The sequence below is a fragment of the Melanostigma gelatinosum genome (genome assembly GCF_949748355.1).
Source record: "Melanostigma gelatinosum genome assembly, chromosome: 3".
Classification (NCBI taxonomy): Eukaryota; Metazoa; Chordata; class Actinopteri; order Perciformes; family Zoarcidae; genus Melanostigma; species Melanostigma gelatinosum.
This window is the reverse complement of record NC_136636.1, coordinates 9457092-9482919: the sequence shown is the minus strand read 5'-3', so window position 1 is coordinate 9482919 and position 25828 is coordinate 9457092. Positions and strand designations below refer to the sequence as shown.

The 25828-nt window shown below is 42.3% G+C and overlaps 1 protein-coding gene across 1 annotated transcript; it reads right to left on the bottom strand.

The window, feature by feature from the left end:
• Positions 1-10521: 10521 nt before the first annotated feature.
• dnai1.2 (dynein, axonemal, intermediate chain 1, paralog 2) lies at positions 10522-25675 on the bottom strand (the record flags this gene model as incomplete). The annotated part of the gene is made up of 20 exons (XM_079266048.1): positions 10522-11000; positions 14195-14377; positions 17173-17272; positions 17995-18143; positions 21660-21739; positions 21944-22025; positions 22255-22344; positions 22598-22845; positions 22958-23001; positions 23208-23325; positions 23427-23511; positions 23718-23846; positions 23970-24029; positions 24189-24329; positions 24416-24471; positions 24763-24889; positions 24997-25077; positions 25290-25394; positions 25505-25570; positions 25667-25675. 20 exons carry the CDS (start codon positions 25673-25675, stop codon positions 10899-10901), a joined length of 2055 nt encoding a protein of 684 aa, XP_079122174.1. The 3' UTR covers positions 10522-10898.
• Between the last annotated feature and the right edge of the window lie 153 nt (positions 25676-25828).

Genomic DNA, 25828 nt, shown 5'->3' with positions numbered 1-25828 from the left:
TCACCTGACGCTGAGCTGTTGTGTTGCAAGCTGCACTATAGCCCAATACATTTGGAGAGCACACCATGACTCACACGAAGTGCTCATAAATAGGCCACTCAAAGCAGCTGCAACCATTAGCAAAAGATAGAGCCTCCATGCGTGCATATCCCACAACACATTGCTCCCAGGGAGCAGCAGTTTGATCCAGTGTGAATACATGAAAGAGGATAACTGTGGGAATGATGCACATCAGGCAGGGAGCAGAAACATGCATTCAGGTAGCTGCCACCAAACTGAAAGTTTATCATCAATACAGATTGTGTCTGCATTTAACCAACTATTTTACTTCAGCTGCATTAATAGATTTCTTTGGACACCTGGGGGCTAGAATCGCTATGGCAAATGTGTTTCCCTATTAAATATCCAGCAGACACGGAGCAACATCAGCATTCATTTGGAGGCACGTTTGTGACCACTTGACAACTGCTGATGCTAACGTGTTTGGCCCTGAAAAAGAAATATGGCTCTTTAGCTGCTAAACGTGCCACTGTGGTCATCAACGAGCCTTTATGTGGTCTGTCGGCCGTTTGGTGCTGGGCAGGTGGTATAAAGTGGGTTTTTAAAGCTGGATCAGGAAATGGCACTGACGAGAGCTGTGAGAGTAAAACAGTGAAGCAGAAAACCAAAACAACTCCAAAAGTACACTCGATAGAATGCACAACTCTGCCAGGTATGTCTCCCTCTCCCCTCCCAAACTGAGAAGACTTGTGTCTCACACAATTGTCCCTGCCGGCTCCCTTACAGTCGAGACGGCGGTAAAGGTAATACAAATAGGGATGTCTTCATTTTGTATCAAGCCTAGCTTTAGTGGAGCATATCGGATATGGAATTGATCTGAAGATCTTCCAATTCAAAGTAAGATCAAACTTTTGTTCAGTTTTTGAGGCATGTCAAAGGCCAAAATGTGGCTTGCAAAAACTAGGCAAGGCTTGTTTTAGCCGAGCGGATTCCTGAAGAGGCTTTCACTGCTGATATTCAGTAGTATGCAAGTTTAGCCCTGGACAGACAGATTGATGCACTGCACGCATGCACTCACTCACAAATGATCGGATGCATAATCTCCACACAGGATTAAGTCTGGCAGAAATAATAGGCTGAAAGGATAATTCGTGATGGATGATTCGTTATGGGGGACCAATAGGAACATTCAGTACTGATGGTGTTTGTTGCCGATGCAGTGGGTCAGTGAAAATATTTGACAGTCATTTGATAAACTGCCATCATGTCGCTGTCTGCTGAGGAGATCCATCGGCAGCTATGTTTGAACACAATTAATGATGCAAAAGCTTTAATTAATTGAGAAATAAATTACAGATGCAGTTTATTTTGTGTTGAATTAAGAAATTAGATGCCCTGTTTGTTTCCATTGTATTGACCTTTTTTTTGATTGAGCTAGTTTTGCTTTTCCTTTCACCTTAATACATTGTTATTGTCCACCCTATTGTCGTGCACAGCCTACATTTAGAAATCACTGTTGCAATTTGTTCTCTGCATGACAGATATGACCTTAGAGAACACACAGGTGGTGGAACAACCACTGCCACAAAATGGGTCATGAACGTAGCACTCGCACAGGAAAAGAAATAAGAATGGAGGATTCATCTTGGAGCATATAGTGTCACAACAAAAATGATGTCTTCTAACATGATCTACAGCCGGATTTAAGTAGTATACAGTATATCATGTCTGCTACGTCATGCATGTTACAGTGCGGCTGAGACTGAGCACACTGTTTAAGCGTTTCTTTAGATCCACTCTGAAACGTTCGGCTGATTATCTTTACGAGTGTGGGTGTGTTTCAGCTCAAGGAGTCTTTCCGAGCAGCGACTGATATCTGCAGGACGGAGGTGTGTGGTGTGTTAGGGGAGATTACAAACAGTGTAAAGACACCCAGATGCATCGGTTGGAAATAATAATGAAAGAAAGAGAGGGGGATGGAAAAGAACCAAAGTATTTATGTTTTGGTCGTATGTCAGTGAACAATTGTCCTTAAAATATATGAGATCTGCTCATTAATAATAAAAAACTGAATTCACCATGTTTGAGGTTACTTGCTACAACCCTTGATATCATGAAGCTCACGGAAGGACATCATTCACATCTGCCATGTTGTGAAGTTCTGACTCAGCTTTTATGACCTGGAATATATTTCTTTGTATCCAGGTCAGCTTTGAGTTCCTCATTCATGTTCTCATTTGAGTATATATGAACTATGAGTGACACATCTTTCTACATAACTAAAGTCTCAAATTATGTTATTTAAGGATGGCAAGATTTCAGATTTTCAGTCTTAACGTGAAAGCAGAACAGAGCATTCTTCAGCAGACTTGATCGCACAGTGAAGAACTTGATGTCTCTGGAAACTTTTATTTTCCATCTCAAAAGCTGTCAAACATTAAGGAGTTGGCACATTGAAACCAATAAAGAGTTGATATTTCCAAACATACTTTATATCCCACATATTTCCAGTTCTTTTTTCAGTGATTTAAACAATCATTCCACAGGTGCACAGCATTTACATTTACAGGAAGATGACAAATGAAAGTGTAAGAAGTGATATTTTCTGCTGTTACAGGTGTGTACAGCTTTTTGGTTTTTTTCCTGGTCTTGCGTCTTTGCTTCTCGGAAGACCTGCTTATTAGAATATGTGTCTCTGGCGTCACGTTTTGGGAGCTAACAGAGAGTTACAGTGTGTCCTGCCTACACAGGTGCCAATCTGATGCATCAGGTTTTCTTTCTCAAAACTGACTTTGACCCCAAATCCTGGCATTTTGAGTGTGTGTGTGTGTGTGTGTGTGTGTGTGTGTGTGTGTGTGTGTGTGTGTGTGTGTGTGTGTGTGTGTGCGTGTGACAGAAAGAGCCAGTGTGACAGTTTACCAGCATTATCTGTCACATTCACTTTAAATGATGCTAATGTTAGCGCTAGCACAAGTTGCCTTTTGGTGTTACATCATGTAGTGTTTGTCATTGATCACAGTTTATATCAACAGGTGATATGGATGGACATAGATGAGTTTGACATGGAGCACACCCAGAGTCTCAGAGGGACGTCCTATGTGCTGTGAAGCCTGTCAGTCCACATACATGTTTTCCAAAGTCAATTCAAACTGTCCTAAACTTGCCGGTAATCCTATTTGTGGCCTGTAGACGGGCCTCAAGCTAAATGTTCCATGTGTCTCCTAGTACTGATCCTGCCCTCCAATTCGTTATAAACAGTAAACAGACATGGGTATAAATAAGCAGATTGTACATTCATGGTCTTCTACGTCGTCAAGAAAGCAGAAGAGAAGTTATAACAAATCAAACTCACAATGTCTGTATGGCACACAGAACTATTTCCATATAGAGTCTACGTATATTGCTTTGACAAAAACAAAATATTGTTCTGATTCTGTCAGCTTTCATTCACACATTTACAATGCAACAATAATTAAACTTCACTGACTGCTCCAAACATGTACGAACAAGTCTTTAAAAGTAACACGGCAGTACAGCACTTTTCAGCTCCCTGACCTTGAGACATTTGCCAAACTGTTTGTGTTTGACAGTGTCAACCTTGACAGTGAGCAACTGTATAGTATTAAACTGATATTTTATCCACAGTAAAGTATTTTATATTCCCCGGACACACCCCTTATCTTCAATCTTTACTTAGATATGACTGCTCCTCTGTTCAAAGTTAGATGAAACATTTCCCATTTGGATTAAACCACTAAAACTCATTTGAATTGACTCTCCTTCTTGCATACCAACCAAATGTGTGCTTACAAAGAGCACATACTGTTACACGCCCCCAAAACAATGGAAGTCGGAGCAACTTGAGCAAAATAAAATCCCACGAGAGAGATCATTATGACTGATAAAGAGAGATCATTAATCGAATACAGAAACCTCAGATGAAAAACAATCCAGAGTTTTCATTTGCAACAGCACATGATGTCCTAGTGGAGCAATTCCGTGCCTGTAAACTCCTCACTCCACGAATGCTGCAATAGTTTCTCTCTCTCTCTCTCTCTCTCTCTCTCTCTCTCTCTCTCTCTCTCTCTCTCTCTCTCTCTCTCTCTCTCTCTCTCTCGTCAGCTGTTTTTCAGCCTTGAAGACATATTTCTGCTGCAATCATATTGTTAGCAGTCCATATGATCGTGTTGCTTACCGGAAAGAAGCATCAGGAAGAAAGAAAACACAGAAACAACCATGAAACTTGGATGAACAAGGAAAAGCTCTGTATGGATTTAGCTTTGTACCATTTGTAAGATGTCCTAAATGTCCTAGATTGAGCCTACATTTGTGTTCTTCTTGTAAAAGAATGCTCTGTTCCCAGTCCATGGTGTTGAACGGCTGAAACTATTTATTTGGAGGTACTCTGCACTGCGAAAGTCATTGTTTTGTCTGACAGGCGGCTTTGCGTGTTCTCCATAACAACCTCCATGTCCCCCACACGCACACTCCTGTCTGCAGAAGGCGCCCTGTGTAATTACATCCAACCCATTCCCCTCTGGATATCACACAGCCCCTCCTCTAGTGCTCTCTCTCTCTCTCTCTCTCTCTCTCTCTCTCTCTCTCTCTCTCTCTCTCTTTCTCTCTCTCTCTCTCTCTCTCTCTCTCTCTCTGCTATTGAAGAGCTCTCGCACCAGCAAATCCTGCCTCGTCTTCAGCTGTGTGCGACTGTGCGTAGGTCATCGGTGGGGAAAGGAAGAGGGTGCGACAGAGGCAGAGATGATGGAGGATGACTGGGTTATAAAGCAGAAGACAAACTGTTGGCTGAGCCTGTGAGGTAAGTGAGCAACTAGTATGAATCTGAGACTGTGCTCTGGCATGTGACAGCACACAACATGTAAAAAAGTCTGAGTGAGCTGATGTAAACGTCCAGACATGAAAGATGTTTTTTTCTTCTTCATAGGACTGGAGGCAACCTGAGCCTCTTAAAATGTGACTTAATTAGACACCAAGTTAAGCAACGATACACAAAGGAGATCTTGTGATTGCTGCATTTTCAGACTCTCGGGGGAGGTTTTGGATTGTTTGTGATGAATAACAATCCGCCTCACTCGCTTGAAATTGCAAAGAGGGAGGCTTCTCTCCACCTGAGAGTTGAAGGTTGCACCAAAGCCAGATCAAACCATCCGTGACTTTATCAAATCCACCTTTCACACTCCGTGGGCAGCCAGGTTCCCCGTTCGAGCTGTGGGTTTATAGAATTCACTGAGGCAGGGGGTCAGATTAACAGATCAGACTGATTGATAAGAGGTGATTAGGGGTCTGGGTGTGATAGTGCTGTCAATGTTTCTGCTTGGAAACAAACCTTTTCATGTGTGTTGTTTTGTGTGTTAACCAGAGAGAGAAAAGGACAAACGGGTTAGAGATTGACTGATAATAATATCATGCACTCATGCTTTTATAATCACTCTATTGAGAATGCAGAGCAAGACTTCTGAATTGGGATATTTTTCTTATTGCATATTAAATTGAAACTCAATATACAAAATATTTGTGAAAAAGAAAAGCTCCCACCCTCTGCCCTGTTGCAGGTTTGCCTTGTCTCAATTGATTTTACCATTAATCCACTAACATGATCAATATTGACAGTGTTAGTTTTACTGAAAATTGCAAATGAATGGTCATTTATTTTAAATAAATCCGTCTCACCAAAGGACCAGAATGCACATCGCAATCAAATCTCAAACCATTCAGATACTCTCACCTGTGATTCTTTGTTCTATTTTTGTTATTTATTTATCTTCTAAGTCGAACTGGCAACAACAACAGTAACTCAGCAGATATGTTTCTGATGTTGTTTTGATGTTTTTATGAATTGAAAATGATGAGACTTGATAAGCACTGTCCAGGTAAACCCAATTCACTGTCTGCAGCATAAATGTATTAACTATTCACACTACAAGTGCTATTCCAAAGTCAAATTATGGATATGCAAATGTGCCTGATGGGAAACTAATGGGAGTGCATTTTCAATCTAGTTCCTGATATTGTGCATCCCTATTAGAATATGGGCCGTCTGTTCTACAGATGTTAATTTGAAGCATTATGAAGAAAGATGAGCACATCAAGTGTGTAGACGTGTGTAATAGGGCGACTGTGGCTAAGTGCATAGCAGGGCCGTCGTTCAATCAGAGGGTTGGCGGTTCGATCCCTGGCTCCGGCTCTGCTTGTTGCATAATGTAATAGATAGTGCATGTGAAACAAAAAAAAGCTGTGCAGGATCCAATTTGATCAAGAATTTGGGTTCATTTTGGTGTGTAGCTGAAGGCTTGCAGTGCACCAGTGGTGCACGTGAAAACAGGAGGGGATTGGGAGGAATCCATTAACATACATTACGAGTCTTAGGAAGTGGTTTCGGGCCAGTAGCACGGAAATTATTGCTTTAAAAGCAGTAAATACTGACAGTTGTGGTAATGGAGTGGAGAGTCCAGATCAGCATCTTATCAGCGGAGAGCGTTCTCTTGTGTGTGATGTGCAGCGGTTGCACATGTGAAAATACAGCAGCCTGAGAATATATTGGGTGATTACTTTGCAGCAGCCTAAACGTGGTTGTGTTCAATTTAACGAGGTTAACCACAGTGCACTGGTGTGCATGTTTGTACTTTAAAAATGCACATTGGGGGCTAACGCAATTAAACACTCATCCTTCCACATGTACCACCACACTGAGTTCCGTTCTCAAATATAACATTTCAATTTCTTTCTCATCGGCATGAATTAGTTCCACCGCAAGTCACTCATTTAAAAAGAAAATAGAACACTTTTAAAGCTGGTTTTCCTGTTCGGACCGTTATTTAATTCTTCCAAAAGAGTGGAGAAGAACACCGAAAGTAAATGCTAGGTGTTTAGTTTTCATTAAAACTAAATTATGACCAGTGTGTTACCTGCATGCCAAATTAGTCGGAGCAAACGAGGCCAAACTGCCTCCTAAGTTACCATATGACCGGTTGCTGACAAGCAGTGTGACATTTAAAAGTGTTTCTTTCCTGAACAGAGTCTGGCGTAGTGCTCACTCCACATTACATCACCTCCAGCAAACAATGGAGGCAAAACAGCATCACCGATCTGCTTGAACAGAATATTCTTCAGTCTAGCTCAGCTAAAAACACAGAATCCGTCGTTTTTGTAACCAGCAGGCTACCGCCATCGTTATCTTCACCTCGCCTGTCCCTCCTCTGCTCCGCATGTGTGTGAAGAGGTGAAGCCCCCCTGCAGAATTATGTATATCTGTGAAACACGAGAGCAGCGGGGCTCATCAGTCTACAGCAACACACCGCTGAATGAGCACTGCCGCTCACTCCCTACGCATCTGATGAATGTTTAGACCGTATGCAATAAAGAATGAAAGTATGTTCACTGACTCACACAAAGCTTGTTCCTGCGTCCCATTTCATACTCTGCTTGTGTTCAATTAGCACTAATTCTTCTGTTTATCCCTCTATTACAGGCACTGGTAGGCATTTACTGGAGTTGCAATCTCTTGATGATCTCATAAAAATGCCACGAGGCTCATCCGTATGGTGGAGTGGTGGTGTGTCACCCTAAAGAAGCTAAAGAGAGACAAAAGGAGCCTTGAGGAGTTAACGGTCATCGCTGCAGTGCGAGGTACAGGCAGACTTCCCTGCTGTTGTCCAATCTAAATAATCAGCAGAACAAAATGTGCATCGTGCCCCTTTTACAGTCACAATACATGTTGATTTTTTTTGCCTCACAATACCTAAGGCATTTAACTACAAATGGACATGAGTAATCATAATCATATGGATTCAAGCTTCTACAAATAAGTCTTACATCAAGACTCCCTCATTCCATAATGGTGAACTGAAGACATCATGGAACCAACTTAAAAACCTATCATCCAAGTTGATCAACACGGGAAGCTGCAGTCCAGTCTTCATTATGGAATCTGAAGAGAGAATGACAGGACTGTCCACAGCTGCGTTGGTGGCCATCGCCTGCAACACGTTAGTCGCCATCCTCCTCCTTCTCCTCTGTCTGGTCCTCTACCGAGCCTGCGGGGTCCCGTCCAGCCAGGCGAGGCTGCCGGTGTTGGCTCCGAGTGAAGGAGAAGCCCAGCAGGTGAACGAGCTCAAGTGCCCGTTGACCTCCTGACTGCAGAGGGATGAGTCAAATGCAGCGAGGAGCGACGACCACCGTGCACTCCTCCGCTGGAGAGGGTACTGAGCGAGCACAGGGGCTGAGTGCAAGCAACAATCGGACTCGTCCTTCGCTGTTTTTAACGCCAGCTGCCGGTCTGATGGCAGAAATGTCTGAGCCTCCCAGAGATAGCGAGGATGGATTGTGGCGAAGTGAGTTGACTATTTTTAAGCAGCTGTCACTTGTGGATGTGAATGTTTAGCACAGACACACACATACTGAGAGGGAAAGGACAAGGCCACAAGGAGGGATGCAGGTCACACAAAGACAGAGAGAGTGGAAGGTTCAGTGCACAAAGAGCGGCTGGCCTGTTGTTGGAGGTTTCTAAATATATCCTCTCCTTACTCTCTCCGGGGGAAAAAAAGACAACACCTGTATATCGCTGAAAACAAGGACTTCAGCCTGTGTGGAGTGTGCGTGTCATTGTCACTCATAAAAAACAGCGATCTGTGAGGCATAGCGCCTGGCTGAGGGTGTTACATAAGGACTCGAGAGGCTTTGTCGAGATTTGTGTCCTCTTCAATGCGGCCCTCACACTGACATCTGCTTGTGGCTGTACGTGATGGCCCACTCGCTCTGGACTGAATCACATGGATGCACGTACATACAGAGATATCAATCACGTGGAATTCTACAGATCACGAAAAGAAACTGCCCACATTTACCCCCCTACAAATGATCAATACTTAGGAATTGAACCTGTATCGCCAGTGCTGCAACTTCAGACTCAACAAGGCGTGTTGTAGAGTTAAAAGATGTGTATTTTAAACTTTACAATATCTTCCAGTAACGCAGAGTAAGGAGTAAGTCATTTAAATATTCTACAGAAACACGCTGTCTCAATCGCCTCCAAAACACAACAGCAGGTTCAATTAAAAATCAAATGGATTTATTATCCAAGAAGCATAAAAACAGATACAAACAGTTACAAATCACAATTACTCAATCATTGGAGCCTCTTCATTTCCAGTGCTTGCACTTTTGGTGAAAGCTTGGTGGAGTCCAGTTCCATCAGGATTTTCTGAAACACTTCAAATGTGCACTTGAGGTCCTTGGGGTAGCTGAAGTTGAGCGCATAAATCAGTCCGGAAAGTATTACACATCCAAGGGTGACACTTGGTAGGTTTTGCAAAAACGTCAATGACTTCAAGTACAACGGCAGTATCTTTAGGCTCTTCTGGAGGACCGGCGCCCTCCCCCCGAAAGACGTAGATGCCCATCGTTGTCTGTGCAATCACCGACACAGCCTCTGTTGTCCCGCTGTCCTGGAGGATAAACACAGAGAACAATGAGCTGTGTCCCCATGATGGTCACATTGTGATGTTCAAAATTCTCAAGGCCCACTGTTTATATCATGACATAATCATTCAATGTACATATGTAAAATAATGCAACATTTTTCAAAACTTCCCACGAAACAAAAGAGGAAGAAAAAATAGCTAAGTCTAAAGTTAGTTGTTATTTGTTACAACAAGTGCGAGTTGGCAAGCTGACGAGACAAAAATGACCGTCAATGTATCGATAATGGCGTGCCACGATGTCAACTGCACTCATAAAACATGTACATACACAGATAACGGGGAGATTATATAAGATGAGAGCAGATGTAGTTTACCTGTTATAATCCAGGCTGCAGGTTGCTCTGAGGTAAGATGGCCGACAAAGCCAGTGTCACTCCCGCTTCTGAACGATTCCATTCCCCGTAGTGTATATGTAAACCAATCTCATGAATCTTGCTTGTTTCACAACGAGCCATATTCAAACCATATTCATACGTTTCAACCGATTCAATTTAATTGTTGTTAAAATAATAACAGATTCATGCTGATTTTAAGGAATTTGAACAAACATATTTTTTGAAAATATGAGTATTTCAATAGAATTAAATAGATGAAAATACTTAATAACAGACTCTGCCATGATTCATTTTCTTTGAGTGTGGCCACAATCATTTGTGCCGCATTGTCGGAAGCCTGCTGAGCCGCCCCTCTCTCACTAAAGTTGTGGAGATGAAGTAATGTATTAAAGTATTAAAATGCTTCTATCTCAGCCCTGGACGGCGTGTGCCAGCCAAGATAAGTCGTCTGGATACGGTCCATGAATGATAAATCTATTACGCTCATTTAACTCCCCGTTCGCTTGCAATAACTCGTCCTTATGACTTTTTAGCTTATGGAATTGTAATGTTGCCTGTTTAACATGTATTATGTACTGCAGTATAAATAAATGCATTGATAAATGAAACGGAATCATTTATTAACAGCTAAAGAGAGATCAAACAAAAAGCATTTTGAATAAAGACATAGAAATATTTTCGTTGTTATGTTGATGGTGTTTACGGTTGCACACACTGAGCAAAAGACATGTTTTTTTTTTTAACGAACAAGAATAAAAGATTGTATCATGTTGTTGTGTTGGGAGCCTCAGCGGCCGCGTTTACATTTGTATTCGACATGAATACAGATGTAAACGCTGTGATCGGCGGTATGTTCTGGGAGTTAATTGGGATTAATAGACAGTGACAAAATATTGCACAATGCTGCTTTCATATTGACAGTGCCACTTGCGATTTTGTGGGCAACAAAGAATGCGAAGAGAACAGATGAGATGAACACATTCATGCTGAACAGAACAGTGCGTTGAACACGGACGGGGGTCATTTGATGCTAAGTGCTCATCTAAAAGTGACCTCAGCGGCCGCGTTAAGCAGTGCGGTGCTCTGGTTCCCTGAGCAGACTGAGGAGCTCCTCCATCTTGGGTACTTCCACTTCTGGACCCTTCGGCTGCACCTGACCCTTCTTGGCCTACACACACGCACACGCACACGCACACGCACACACACAAGCACAGACACACACACAGAGTGAGAGAGAAAACTTGTAAATTATATTTTGCTTACCAAGCACTTAGGGCGACCACAAACCCAGCAGTGCAGGCAGTTAACCAGAGGAGAAAACAATCAGACATGAACTGAAATGGATGTTAAGTCAATAGCAGCAAAGAGGTCATAATAATCCATTCTACAGTCATTTCTTTCCACCATGTTGTGATGTTGTTTGAAGACATGAAGCTGAAGGACGGGCCCATCATTATCAAGTCTTAGAATGTCTATATTATTTCATGACATTTATATAATGATATTACAACTTACTGGATATGGACTTTTATTACTTTCATGAACAAAGAGGTCATTTATATTGATTTGCTTTTGCAGAGAGGCAGGCTACCAGGACCACAATGGAATGCAGCTATCATTAATGTTATTAGACACACGAGTGCTTTTCCTAATATGACATCCCATAATGGCTGCTATGTAATGCTAATATAATCATCTATTGTGTGTGTAGTATTTTTGCATTGAAGAATGACAACGTGAGGGATAAAACGACGTGTATGCATACTAAAATATGTATATATTTTAGTCTGCAATGTTGACACAATGATGGTCCAGACAGACAGCTGCGCCCCCGAAATGAATGAGCATCAAATCTCGATGCAACATAATATCTCTGCCACGATTAATGGCTCAATAAAGCTTCCTCCGTAGTGGAGACAAAGGCTGTTCAAAAGTATAATCAAAATCAATATCAAATCATCTTCTCTCAAGATGTCAACATGTGTTCTGATTTATTTCCTAAATTCCTTGCTGGCTTGCTTACTGCAGCAGAAAAAACAAATCCAAGACTTGTGTCTGCTCATTCTCTAGCATTCAACATGAATACAGATGTAAACGCTGTGATCGGCGTTATGTTCTGGGAGATAATCGGGATTAATAGACAATTACAGAATATTGCACAATGCTGCTTTTATATTACACTTTATTATGTGGGCGACAACGAAAGAGAAGAGAACAGATGAGATGCGCATTCATGCTGACCAGAAGAGTGCGTTGTGTTGAACACAGACGGGGGGTAATTTGATGCTAAGTGCTCATCTAAAAGTGATGAACAGTTGCCGCGTGTGTCTAAAGTTGACTAGAACGTGGACTTTCGGGTACCTAATATGCATGATGTGAATTATGAAACACTTTCAGACCAGATTCAACGAGAAAGAGAAGCCTGCATGAACGTTCTCTTTCTCCAGGATAACACCACGTATCCACAGTTCTATAGAGTTCTGTGTGTGTGTGTACAGCATAACAACAGGCACACCTGACACTGCCTCTTACTGATGGTTGCCCTCAGACTTACAACGGGGAAATAACGGCACACTTCAGCACAACAGAGCATTCTAGAACATCCTGCGGTAAACCTTTTGTTTTCTGACACTTAAAGTCAGAGTTCTGACATTTGACCTCTCATTTTAGAAGCCCCCAAACAATTAACTCATTTCGAGGTGCACTGCAAGACAAACAGAGGTTAAGTGGAATTTTATGGTGAGAGTAAATGAGCCAAGAAGTTGGACTGCGCCGACAGCCTTACAGCATTTTGGGGTATTTCAATGGGCCACCATGCCCATTGTGCAAGTTTTAGAGGGCTGCAGTGCCAATTTTACAAGACATATTATTACTGATAACCTTTGCTGTGGGTGTTGACCGCAGTCAGTGGCGCTTAACTATACAATTACTCCCCAATTGTAGGCTTTAGGGCTACAGTCTGAGGTCTGAGGCTAATGAGGTACCACTGGATGTGTGTGTGTGTGTGTGTGTGTTGATATGTTGTACTCATTCAAACTGTGTTATGCGAGTGTTTGAATGAGAATTGTTGATGCGTGTTGCACCCAGGCACTACATTGCAGTGTATAATACACACAAATGCGTTGTGAAATAAATATGTATTACTCTGGTCATGACAATGTTTTTTTCGAGTTTACATGCACCGATGTGGCCAACACAAAGGAGCACAAAAGAAAAGGCTGGAGAGGTGGCGGAGCGGACTCTATAAATGGGCCCTGGCTAAAGTGTTGTGACTCAGCGTGCCATTAGGTTTCCTCCTGTGTTTAGTAGGGCCGCTGTGATTACTCCACAGCTCATTAACCACTGTCACTGGCTGGCAACAGAGCCCTCAGTGACTCATCAATTGTGAATGGAGTATAGTGGAATTTAGTTTTACTGTAAACAAAAAGTTGTTTTGAATCCAAAATATATTTCAGCTTTCTTTTCTTGAAGAATATTTTCTTAGTTCGAGGTCAGGACTCATGCAAAGGAACAATAATACAAAAGGGCAGACATGCATTCAGATCATTTACAGATAAGATGGTGTATAAGGTGAAAGAAACACCCATTTTGAATGTTATCAGCTGATCTGATTTCAATGGGCTTCATCAGCGGTCATCACTATCAAGTGATAAGTGATCACTAATGCAAGTGACTTATGGTTTCACACAGGACTCAAACAATGGTCCTCCAGGTGAAAGTCCCGTGAATGTTTGACCCATCCATCGCCCCTCATGGGCCCCTTATGTAGGTGACTGCCAGAACATCCGGGTATTTTCCACTGAATTCTAAACTCTAAACTGTGCCACTGAGAAACTTTCATAGGAATGAACGGGGCGCTGCCTCCAGTCTCTTTATACATCCATCATTTTATCGCTCTACTCCATCACCTCACTTCCACCTTAATTCCCTTCATAATTATTGCAGTGAAACGAGGTCAGTGCGTCTTCGTGTTTTTGTATCGGTGATCGAACACATGATAACAGCTCTCTGAACCTACTAGTAGGTGTAGCAGGCCCCATCTAACCGACACCTATGACGCTGATAACACCCATTCGATTAGCTGTTACCATCCAAAGCAGGGGCAAGAGCACAATAAGCCATTCAAATGCAATGGGAACAATGCAGAACACACTGCTCCATCGTGCTGAAAGGTATTCAATTTGTAATGTGGACAAGCTCCATTCGGATGTGCCAATAGAGCCTCGTTATGAAGACAAAGCAGCAAGAGAAAAGAAACACGGAACGGTAAAGCAGCTGCATTTGGAAGGATTCAAATGGGCATAGCTTTGGAGCAAATTAGCTCAAACAATTCCCTCTCTTGCAACTCGATTAGATTCTTACCATGGGTTTCTTGCGGAGGTTGGGGGAGAGTTTGAGGCTGCTGACAGAGCCTCGGTCATCACCCACAGTGATGATAGGATGGATGGGATTAAACTCAATGTGAGTCAGCTTGGTCTTTTTGGCCACCACCGACTGCTGGCAGATGGCCTCATATTTGTTGACGCTGAGGTCAAAGACATGAACCTGAAAAAGACGAGTAATCAAAAGAATAAATGTGTTGTTTATAAATCTTTTGTTTGTTACAGTTCTGACCCTCTGAACTGAGATTTCAAGAATTTGGCATCACCACCAACACTAAAAACTGACCCATCGTATTGACCAGCAGTATTTAGGCTGGAGGACGGACATCATGTCTGAAGATTCTGAAGGCTAGATCTGTTGCTGAACATCTGGTGCAAAGTGTGTGCACTTCTGTCAGTATGTGTGTATGTATGTCAATGGTGAATGGACTTCCATTTATAGCGTGCATGTCAACATTCACACACACACACCCATACACAGAGGCTGCCATCACAAGTGCTACCTGCCATCAGATCTAAACTAATGCACAGTCACGCACACTCAAACACCGATGCCGACAATCCGCACTTCGACACGTGGACGTGAGTCGCCGGGGGACCCAACAACCGATCTTACGATTAGAGGACGACCCGGTCTACCGTTGAGCCACAGCCGCTGTGTGCTGGCATACAAAACCAGAAGCATCATTATCCAGATCACAGACATTCTTTTTTCAGCGTATAAGTGCATTCAGACAATCTGTCCGGCAACGAATAAACCCACTGCAGAGCACGGCCCACTCCTTTTACCAGAAATATGACTGAGCCCGGGCTGTTGGTCACACCGTGTATGTGTACCAACACCACGTTAAGCACCACAGTCACAACCAATCATCATATTCTACCAGGGTATGACTTTCTGTAACCTCCATCACTTCAGCCATTATCTGCAGTGTGTTTTCGCTTTTGATATATGAGCACAAATGTAACATTAGTCATACCTGATTGCAGTACACACTGATTTGTAATTCACACAAGATACATTTTCCTGTGTTGAAATGATTGCCTATAATTTATTAAACCTACGCGGTAGCACATATTCATTTGACTTGATTTTAAAATATCAAATTGTTATATTATCGAGGCAGTTTTTATTGCTTAAGGCTGATGTTGTTGTATCAGATCTAAAAAACCGAGCATGAGCTGATGCAGGTATTCTAACTGAAATATTAAGCAGTCCATGTGCAGAAGGTTAAGAAGAGCTGCACACAGAGCAAATATGGATTTGGAATCTAATCACTGGAGGATAAGCTTGGACTTCTCATTATTTCATCCTGACACTTTAATTCCTCATTTGGCACCTCAGATGGAGAGGCAGTGACAGAGAGAACCAAGAGATATTTGTTTGCACTGCACAACTCAGTGTCAGTTCTACACCTCAGCTTGCCAGGCAAGTCATTATCCTCATGAACACATGTACGCACACACGCACGAACAAACGCACACACACACATTTGACATTTTGCAGTGTGGCAGCAGCAGCAGCAGGCCAGGTTTTCATCAACAGAAAACACACGTCAGGGGGCGCACAGCTCATGCTGAGTCACTCAAGCTCTATCAGACACTCAGAAAACAACAACGTATACTGCAAATCATGCCGACTAACATCATACACGATACGACCGCACCAGTGAATGTGGAAATTCGGACAATATTCTGCCATGCTTCAAAATGTGACAGTGACCGAAGAGCACGTTCAGCCTCGCTTTGGAACTGAATGTACGATGATTATTTAGTGGATACAGTTAATTCTGCACAGCCCCGTCCCTCAGTTTACAGATGACATTTACACCTTCGAAATGTGGCATTACAGCAAACACGAATATAATATCTATATAACATCACAAGCTCACAAAGTCTAAGCAAGCACATGCTTAAAATCACATTTGAGTTCAGCACACTGAGGATCAGCACTCTGACCTTGATCGACTCCAACTTAATATTCTTGTCCTTCCCGCTGCGTAGAGAGGAGAGGATATTGTGCTCGTAAAGTGTATGCCAACTGATGAGCTTTTAATGAGTTTTTTAATAGCTGCTGAAAGTGCTTTTGATCTAGTTTCAGAGGATAAATTACAGGACTGAGATTTAATATGCTTTCTAGCAGTCATTTCATTTCTTTCTTTTCTCTGTAGAGGATGTATACAATTTCTAAAAAAAACTGCTGATTTTATACTGCGTTTAATAATCTGTCTGTATACATATAGCCATTTAGCTTGTGTACTATGAGGGGACATTTCATTTGTGGTTGTGAATTTGGTAAACAATCCCATGTTTCTTCTCTTCCACATCTAATCAAGACTAATGTTTGGTTATGAAATATTTTGGGGAATCATCGGTACACTATAGTATGTATTGAGCCTATGGGGACTGAACTCTGGCATTGGAAAGGACGGGAAACACACACACACACACACACACACACACTATCACATACGGTGTCTCTCAAATAGCTCAGCTCTCCTTTCCTTTTTTATCATTCTCACTCGACTTCACTTGGCACACTGGACAGGAAATGTGTCAGACACAACACTCTGGACTTTCATAGCATGGTGCAGGCTGGCGCGAAGACAAACAGATGGGGACAGCTTGAAGCCATACTAAGAAAAGATGCGAAGATAAGCAACAAGGCATCCACGGAAATGACTTTTGGCTGGAATCAATCACCACTGGCAGGAGCCCGCCTTAGTCACATGAAACCGTGTTTGAACAAACTCAATTGCCTATAGGCTATTCTGCATATAAACGTAAAACACTTCAATGTACAAATCAATGCTGTGAGCTTCTTAATAAATCTAAGCGAGAACATGCACTGTGGCTTGAACCAGAGTACTCTACAGGCCCAAACAGGCATACGTATGAACTGCTAAACTTCTATGTCAAGCTGAGGGCTGCAAAATGTAAGTTTAGGCGGACACTTACCGTTCCATCTGTTGTGACGGCAGCGAATACAGTGGAGGAGTATGGAGCCCAGGCAACGTCACCAACAGCTGCATTCAGATCAAATGTGAACATTGGAGTGCTGACAAAGCACAATTTATTCAAATTAGTGCTTTTTGAATGTAAAATACGGCCACACACACACACACAGCCTCATCTATATACAGATCTATAGACCTGGAAACTACATCCATGGGGTGTTATGGATCATTCTTGAAAACCTTGTCTCTCATTATGGGAGGATGATTACTATCATTATTCAGTCGAGCTGCCTGAGCTGACAAGAAGTGGGCGGCACTGTGGGTTAGTCAAATAAGCAAGGAACATGACGCAATGTGAGTACAAGGTAATAAAGACCAATATACTGTAATATAAAGGAAGGGTGACAGGAATGCTGATTATATTGTCTCTGAATGCACATAGACATCCGAACACAGAGAATTTGTGATGTTGATAACCATGAAAATATAAATACTGTATAAAGTTACAGTTACTATTCTGTAACTAACCACGACACTTAATTCCCATGAGGTATAAATAACAAATGTATCATTCATCTTCTTCCAGACAGGTATTTTACCTGAATAATGCTGAAACATAACATATAGACAAAATAGAATATATATATATATATATATATATATATATATATATATATATATATATATATATATATATATATATATATATATATATATATATATATATATAATTCCTATAGCTGTGATACAATATACAGTGTGTAGAGTGATAAAATATCTACAGTAGCTGCACGTTTCACTCTTTCTCTTTCAGTTTTCCTACTTGATGGTATGGTCCCAGATCTTGACGGTCCAGTCTGAACTGCAAGAGATGAAAACCTTCGGGTGGAAGTGGTTCCACCTTATTGCCTCCACTGCCATGCTGTGGGCATCATACGTCTCCAGGAACTGGCTTGAGTACGTTTTGGAGCACTAGAGAATAAAGGCATCAAGGCAAATATCAGTCTTGATTTGGGCCAAAGTTGATGGTATAAACACAGATTTTTCTTTAAAATACCTTGTGATAGCGCACCAGTCCAGTATTAAATTAAAGTTTCTGTGGTAACACCGTTCCCACTCAGCTTCAAACTGTTATTAGTGTTTCTATATTATGGTTCGTAAAAACAAATTGTGTGGGAATAAAAGAAAAAAGAGGCCTAACTAGACATCAGTATGACGCGACAAAGGTATTTGTGACTCGTAAACAGAAGGAAAACATTTTTTTTTTTAACTTTTAACTTGAATTTGTAATCTACTTTTGTTTTCTAAGGAACTCTTAGAACCCCAAAATACAACATCTGAAGTCATCCTCCTGCTGCTTGGATATTCTACCAACACACTTTTTCAAAAATATTTCAAACTGCATGACCACTGATCTCTTACAAATTGTAAACACATCCCTTCTTTCAGGTGTCTTCCCACAAGCCATAAAAACTGCAGTTGTTAAACCACTCCTAAAGAAGGTTAGTTTAGACTCCGCAACGATGAAAAATGAAAATATTTCTTGAGAATGCTTTATATATCTGAGCACATGATCAAAAGCGGATGGAAAAGTCTTGCCGTGACATCGCTGATTGGAGAAAGGCTTGAAGTCAAATATACTTGCCCGTTTTAACGCAAAGAGAACAATGTAAGCTTCTCTGCTTCAATGTTGAATTGCCCGACACGTTTACAGTTTGTTTGCAAATGACAGAATAAGGTTTACAGCAGCAGAGCTCGACATTCACTGGACAATCTAAGATCAAACAGCTGGACAGCTTGTGGAGACAGCTGTTGCTCTCCAAAGCACTGACAGCTTGATTGTTTCCTGCAGCGAGGAGAAAGATTCTTAATCTGGCCTCTCCCGGGGTTTCTGTGCCAGTGAACCTTGAGGTGACAGACAGAACGTATTTCATCACACGTACCGGCTGTGTGTCTGCCCGTACGTCTGCAAGGAGGGTTAGGTGTATATGAAGTGATTTCTCAGGAGTGCAGCCATGGTGTGTCCCTATATATACAGCCAGTAAGTATCTAAGCCACAGCCATCGCAGGAAGTAGACAAATCAGCCTGCTGCTTCACTTGTGACCTGAATTGTGTCTTGTAGCACAAAGCTATCAACATGCAATCAAAAAGGCTTTAAAAGTGTTTGATTACGATTAAGACGAATGAGTAATTTAATCGTGGATGTTATTGCATTTCAGATTGTCTCAGTCAGGAATTCAAGGATAATCTTTGTCTGATATGAAAGGAAACTGATCAAATCTTGAATTAAATCTTGTTTAAGCATCTTCCCCCTCCTCTCCTCTCTCCCCGCATCTCTTCCATGGCTCCTACACTCGCGTCTCTTATGAGCGGGACTAAGATATGAGAAGAGGAGGTGAGGAAAGGAACCGAGGAGACACGATAGTATATTGAAAAGCACCCTGTGTGTGTGTGTGTGTGTGTGTGTGTTGTCCTGGAGAAACCTTCTGTAGCACGAACTAACACAGAAGCCGTTTTGAGTACCCCCCCCCCCCCCTTTCTTCTTCCCTCAAGCACTAGATTTAATTTGATAAACATCAGCCGATATCAATGATGTGTGCATTAGTCACTGAGCTGTTTCGAATTGAATGAGGACACGGTCGGAAACCGGAAAACGATTGAGACTTTTATGAGTGTCTTTCTGCCGATGGTAACAAGAAGATGAGGAAGAAAAGCATAGAGGAGGTGGGAGGCCAGCCAACAACTAGCAGCTGCCTGATGTGGACAGAGAGAGCCTCTGCTTAAGGAGGCTCATTAAACGCTTAATGTCAAGCCTGCCGGGCTCCCGACGAGCCACGTGGACACACACACACACACACACACACACACACACTTAATAGGAACTTCCTAGCGTGTGCACCCTCTGGAGTGCAAGCCCAGCACGATATCTATAAGTGCACCTCAAACTAAATGAGCTTCCGTTTTTCAGGGCAGACAGCGTAAAGGCCCAAGATGATCCTAATGTCATTTAGGGGTGGTGTAGAAAGAAAACACATTTGAGGGATAAGGCTGTGCTGCACAACATCAGCAGCATTTTTTAATGACTTTTCAAAGGTAAACAAGTGAACCAAAGTTAAGTTCGAAAAACATTTTCTTTGGTTCTGTATGTATACATAGTGCTTTGTGGTTAAAACTGGCAAAAGATAAATATTATATATACGATATATAATATCAATAAAGCATAAATATCAGTGCAATGATGTAGACGAGAACGTTCTATGACATCTGTAACACTTTAATTCAAGTGTAAGACTAGTTCAGCCTTCGTGATTCTCACAAATCATCTTTTGGTCACATGAGATACATAATGCGGTTTATTCCCACATATTGAGCGACAGTAAAGGTATTGGGCATGTAGTGCAAAGTATGTGATTCCGGACACAGCCATAGGATTTAAAAGCAGCTTAAAGGTACATTAGGTCAGGGCTAGAGAAAAGTGTCGCCTGTCAAAGGGGCCCAGTAGATTTATCACTGACCCTGTTTAAATGGTTGTTTTATCACCTTTAAATTGGCCCTGGGGATAAACGGTGGCTGGGTGGAGGGAATTAAAGCTGATAAGAAGGGTGGCAGTGGTCGGGAGGTACGGGTCGTCATGGTCGTGGGGATGCATAAGTAAGAGACAGAGTGAGCCGTGGGCAAGGCCCAGGTGAATTAGATGAGCTGACGACCCTCCCAGACCAATTGCCTGCTGAGGTTGGCCATTTTGTTTTGACCATATTTTGACAGGAATACTGAGCTTCCATCGGGATGTTCGCCCAACTTAAAACATTATCTTGATTCAAGGCTCGTGTTGTCTGTCCTCTTTCGTCTAGGTCCTTTGTCAGCGGTCATTCACATGCACTCTGGGTGGCTCCACTGTTGCGCCACTGCATAATTGATACACTGCCATCTAGTATTGCTGTTTATCTGAAACTGGTTCTGTTTTAAAGCGAAACTAAAAACTAAAACATCAAGTCATACTCAGCATAATAGTTGTAGAATACTACCAAATAGCTACATGTTGATGCTGAAGCTTCAAACAGAGGGAATGAGGAGGACAGCTAATTAAAAGACACCCGTGTTCAATTGACTGAAACATCTTTTCATTGAATGTACATCACCTGCTAAAATATTACTACACATCTGTATCAGTACGGGATTACACTGAATGAAAGTTTAAAGTATGTCAATGAAGTGAATGACACAGAACCTTATGAATTCATGTTCTTTAAAAACTATTTAGCCATTTTATAGGGTCCTGTTTTTACACACACACATACTGTATTGTCATGTATTTATAGATGATTGTCCCGTAATGTGTTTTGTATCATAGATTTGTCAATGTTCGTTCCTGCCAATGTTCTTTATCTTGATGTTACCGTATCACAAGTTATGCTATGATTCCCGTCCCTGAGGTGAGTTACGTCGACAACACGCTTAATGTCATTTTAGAAGCCATGGATACATACCTTGTGTATTTTACCCTCCTCGGTGCCAACAAGGAAGAGATAGTCGATCTGTTTGTGGAAGTCAAATGCTGTACCGCAGGCTGTGGACAGGAGGCATCAAGCACTTAAATTAGACACGCACTGTTACAGACAGGTGCACCAGACTCAGTCAAATCTGATCTGATGTCAGGTGACATGTATTGTGTAAGCACTTTGCATGAGTAATAGCTGTGAAAACTGTATTGTAATTGCATACATTCTTACATACGTTCACAAATTGACATTGTGAGTGATGGAGATCTTACCGATGCCAGGCTGCTGTGCACCTTCTGGCCCCTCAGAGACGGCTCCACTTAGTCTGATAATGTCTGTGAAGACCAGCTCATTCTGCAAGCATGCAAACACACTGTGACGCAGTCATAGATATACTGTACACATATTCAAATGAGAACAAACATAAACGATTGCAAATGTGAACAATCACACAGGCAGACTTATCCAGAGTGGACACAAAACACATGTAATTAGCCTCTCAAAAGTTTCATTGTATTTAAATTATACTGAGATAATGACCTTAGTTACAGAGAGGATGAATAAATACAATGCCTCAGCTAACCTTGACGAGTGTCCAGGACACAACTCGGCCATCAGATGACACGGAATAGAAATTGCGGTTATTGTCCATGTCGTCTTTCTGCCAGCGCACCTGAATAAAAATGAATAAATAAATAAATCTATTGAAAACAGAAGAAAATGGTTGAAATTCTCTAACCTAACATGAAATTCTCTGTCAGGTTTGTAGGGTATCGTAACTGGTCATGGCTGCATGTCTGGTGTTTGAGAACGTATTAGTCCGCTTACACTTCCAACTAACTGATTTGGGATAGCTCTGAAAAACGAAATACACACTCTGAACTCCCATCACCTCTACCTTTGCCCCCCCCCCCCCCTCCTCTCACCTGCCAGACTGGGTCCGTGTGCTTGCCAGTCTTAGCTGTACTCTTATACACAGGCTCCAATCCCTTCTCTCTCAAGTTGTAGACAGCCACGCAGCCGTCATAGAAGCCTACCGCCACCAGGTGGGGATGCTGCTCGTGGATGTCGAGGCACAGGACGCCAGAGTCTGTGGGGTAGATGTACTCCGGGAAGGTAGAGTTCTTCAATGAGTAGTGCACAAGCATTCCACGTCCCTGCTTACTGCAGTCGTCTGGCCAGCAGAGGGCGAGAGGAGCGGGGACGGGAGGAAAGGTCAGGTCAAATATCTCAGAATAGAAATGCTAACACAACTTATCACTTGAGAATTCTCATTAACTGCTTACACGACCCCATTCCCACGGCAAAAAGGTCCTGATGTTTCTTATTCCTGTTGAGGACAGGTGCATCAATTAGTCATCTGCCCTTCTTGTAACAGCAGGAGAGATGTACAAACCTTGAAATGCAAACACTGATAAGTGAGGTATACAATCAATGACGTCTTTATCTAGACAGCAGGGCAGTCGCGACTACAAATTCCCCCAGAGAATAATAATGAACATCATTCTAAGTGAACGTGTTGTTCAGCAAACCTACCAGCAGAGGGCAGTGACAGACAGTCCTTTGGCTTTGTCATATTGAAACTTCCACAACGGGAGAAGAGTGCCCTCTTGGCCCCTGAAGGCATCAGATGCGTCCTCAAAGTATTTGAAATCTGAAAGGGCATGAAAGGCGAGCAGGGAGAAGAGAATCTGGAGCAACTTCAGATCGTAGTTCATCATTGTGTGTCACTTTGACAGATGCACTTGAACATACCTTGTGCTATGTCATCAAAAATATTCTGATGGACCATTCGTTCCAAGATCTTGGCCGACTTTCTCACTTTGGTGATGTCATCGCTCTGTAACAGAAACATGACACGATTTTGTTGGAAACACAAGAATAGATTTTGCTGATATTACATTACTGTGGCCAGCGTGACGTATCTTGACGTGATTGTAAGTTATGCTTTGGACCGTCTAAATGAGTCAGCATTGTAATCAGATGTAACTGTGCTACGATGTTAGATGCATGTTAAAATTAGGAAAGGGTGAGCACTCTATTTACCTGAGTTTCCATCAGCATCGGTTTCTTCTTGCTTTTGTCAGTATCTTTCTTTGAAGCCGCAGCTTTCTGCTTTTCTTTATTTCTTTCTTGTTTCTGCAGCTCCTCCACATAGGCATCGTAGATCACCCACTGCAGAGAGAATAGAGTCGTTACAGGCGGCCCATGTGAGCGCAAATGTTCACTGATGCTCGCCAGTGCGACAACAAGCCTGGCCGAAACATCTCTCTTTAAACAAGTCGGGGAATTCAGTACCTGATTAGCAGTGGCAGCAAAGATGCTGCATGGAGGAGGTTCAGTCTGGCAGCTTCTTTCCTACAGGAACATTAAAAAACAGGCATTAGGCTATGAATATTTTATTATACATCAATATCGTGTTTTTCATACCCTCCAATATTCAAACTTTCCTCTGTGAAATGTTAGATATCCCAACTATACTGCGTAAAAGATGCGTGTTGAGATTCTCCTCCCTACCCTCAGTGGGTTATTGAGGGTCTGGGAGGCCCTCTCACTGAGGTTGAACTGGCTCGAAGCTTTTGGCTCCATGTCTGCTTTGGAGGCAGCACTGTCTGGTCTGTCCTCTTCTCCCGCGTCATCCACTTCTACAAGTGTGCCCTGTGGAAATCCAACAGGGGAAAGAGTTGTAGCTCAAGTTTGGTAAAAATAAAAATATTCTGTTCAACACAGACCAGTGCTCTCACCAGGGTGTCCGGTTTCTCCTCATCGGGTTCTGTTTCAGTGTCGACCGTTGCAGTCTCTGGACACATTAGAAACATGAAATCGTGATTTGACTGTCAAGAAAACAAACACGTCACTCTTTTCTGTATAAACTCTGAGCCTTGTCTTCAATTGTATGACTCATGTTTAAAAGGGACACCTTGTGGCACCAATCACGTACTGCACCAGGGAGGAAAACATCACCACATACCACAAAACACTGTGCAACACAGAGTGCAGTTGTTATGGAAGAGAATAGTATGTTCGCCTTTGAATGTCTAACAAAGACTGTGATTTGTAAACACAGAATGCAGCATGTTTCAGGAGCTACCCTTGGGGAGATCCCCCTTGGCCCTCAGTCTACGAGCCTCATCAGAATCTTGATGCACGAGGCTGCCCTCCAACTCGAAGAGAACAGCCATGTGATCCACAACACCGATGGGCTTGTAGGCACGTTCCTGGGAAACACAATGAGCAATGATGTGAGGAACAGCGAGCAGAGGAAACCTGTTTAGTTTGTTTGTGATATTACAGTGATGCATCTACAGCGATATAGCTTTATTACCTTGACGCTGTAGTGGACAATATTTTGTGGAGCGTGTGGGTTGTTTGTAGTCAGGATCCTTGTGATTTCCTCATTCAGCTCCTAATGATAACATTGTAGATATAGCAGAGCACATAGCAGCGCAGGGTACACATGCCTGACTCATTTGGCCAAGGTTGCAAAAATAATGTTTAAAAGATGATGATGAATTGTTCTAGTTTTGGGAAAAAAGAGAATTAAGCAACAGCAGTAGAGTCTGAGCTAATTCCCCCAAACACAGCCTGTCATAAACCTGAGCAATGGAGATCTCTTACAGTCTCAGTGAGCTCCAGTTGATCTGGGGGCTTGACGAGTCCTTTCCCATGAAACCAGTCGTCCGTTATCCCACCACCGTTATCCACAGCTCCCTCTTCCTCATCCTGGAATGGTAAACAAGTTACGTCAAGCTGCAACATGTGTTTAAAACTCTGAACTTTCAGGCATTTCTGGAAGTTGGTCCCATGTTTCTGTGATTTGGAAGTGCACACACCTTTTTCTTAGCTGCAGCTTTGGTTGGCTTTGCACCAGGTAAAGCTGCCTTCTGCGCAGGTACGCCCTGTGCGCAAAAACAAATGAAAAACGTTGCTAAATCATCGTCAGGTTAGTGATTGATGACGCTAGCGTTAGCTAGCTAAACAAAGCTGTCATTTACCTTTTTCATTGTCGCTCCTGCGTTACTGATAGACATTGAGAAAAGAGTCCGTTGTAATGTCTTCGCCGCAATCTAGCTCTGTCAAAATACAGTACAACGACACAAAGTTAAAAAAAAGAAAGGTTAGATAGTTAACGTTAGCTGTAAACTACACGAGACTAG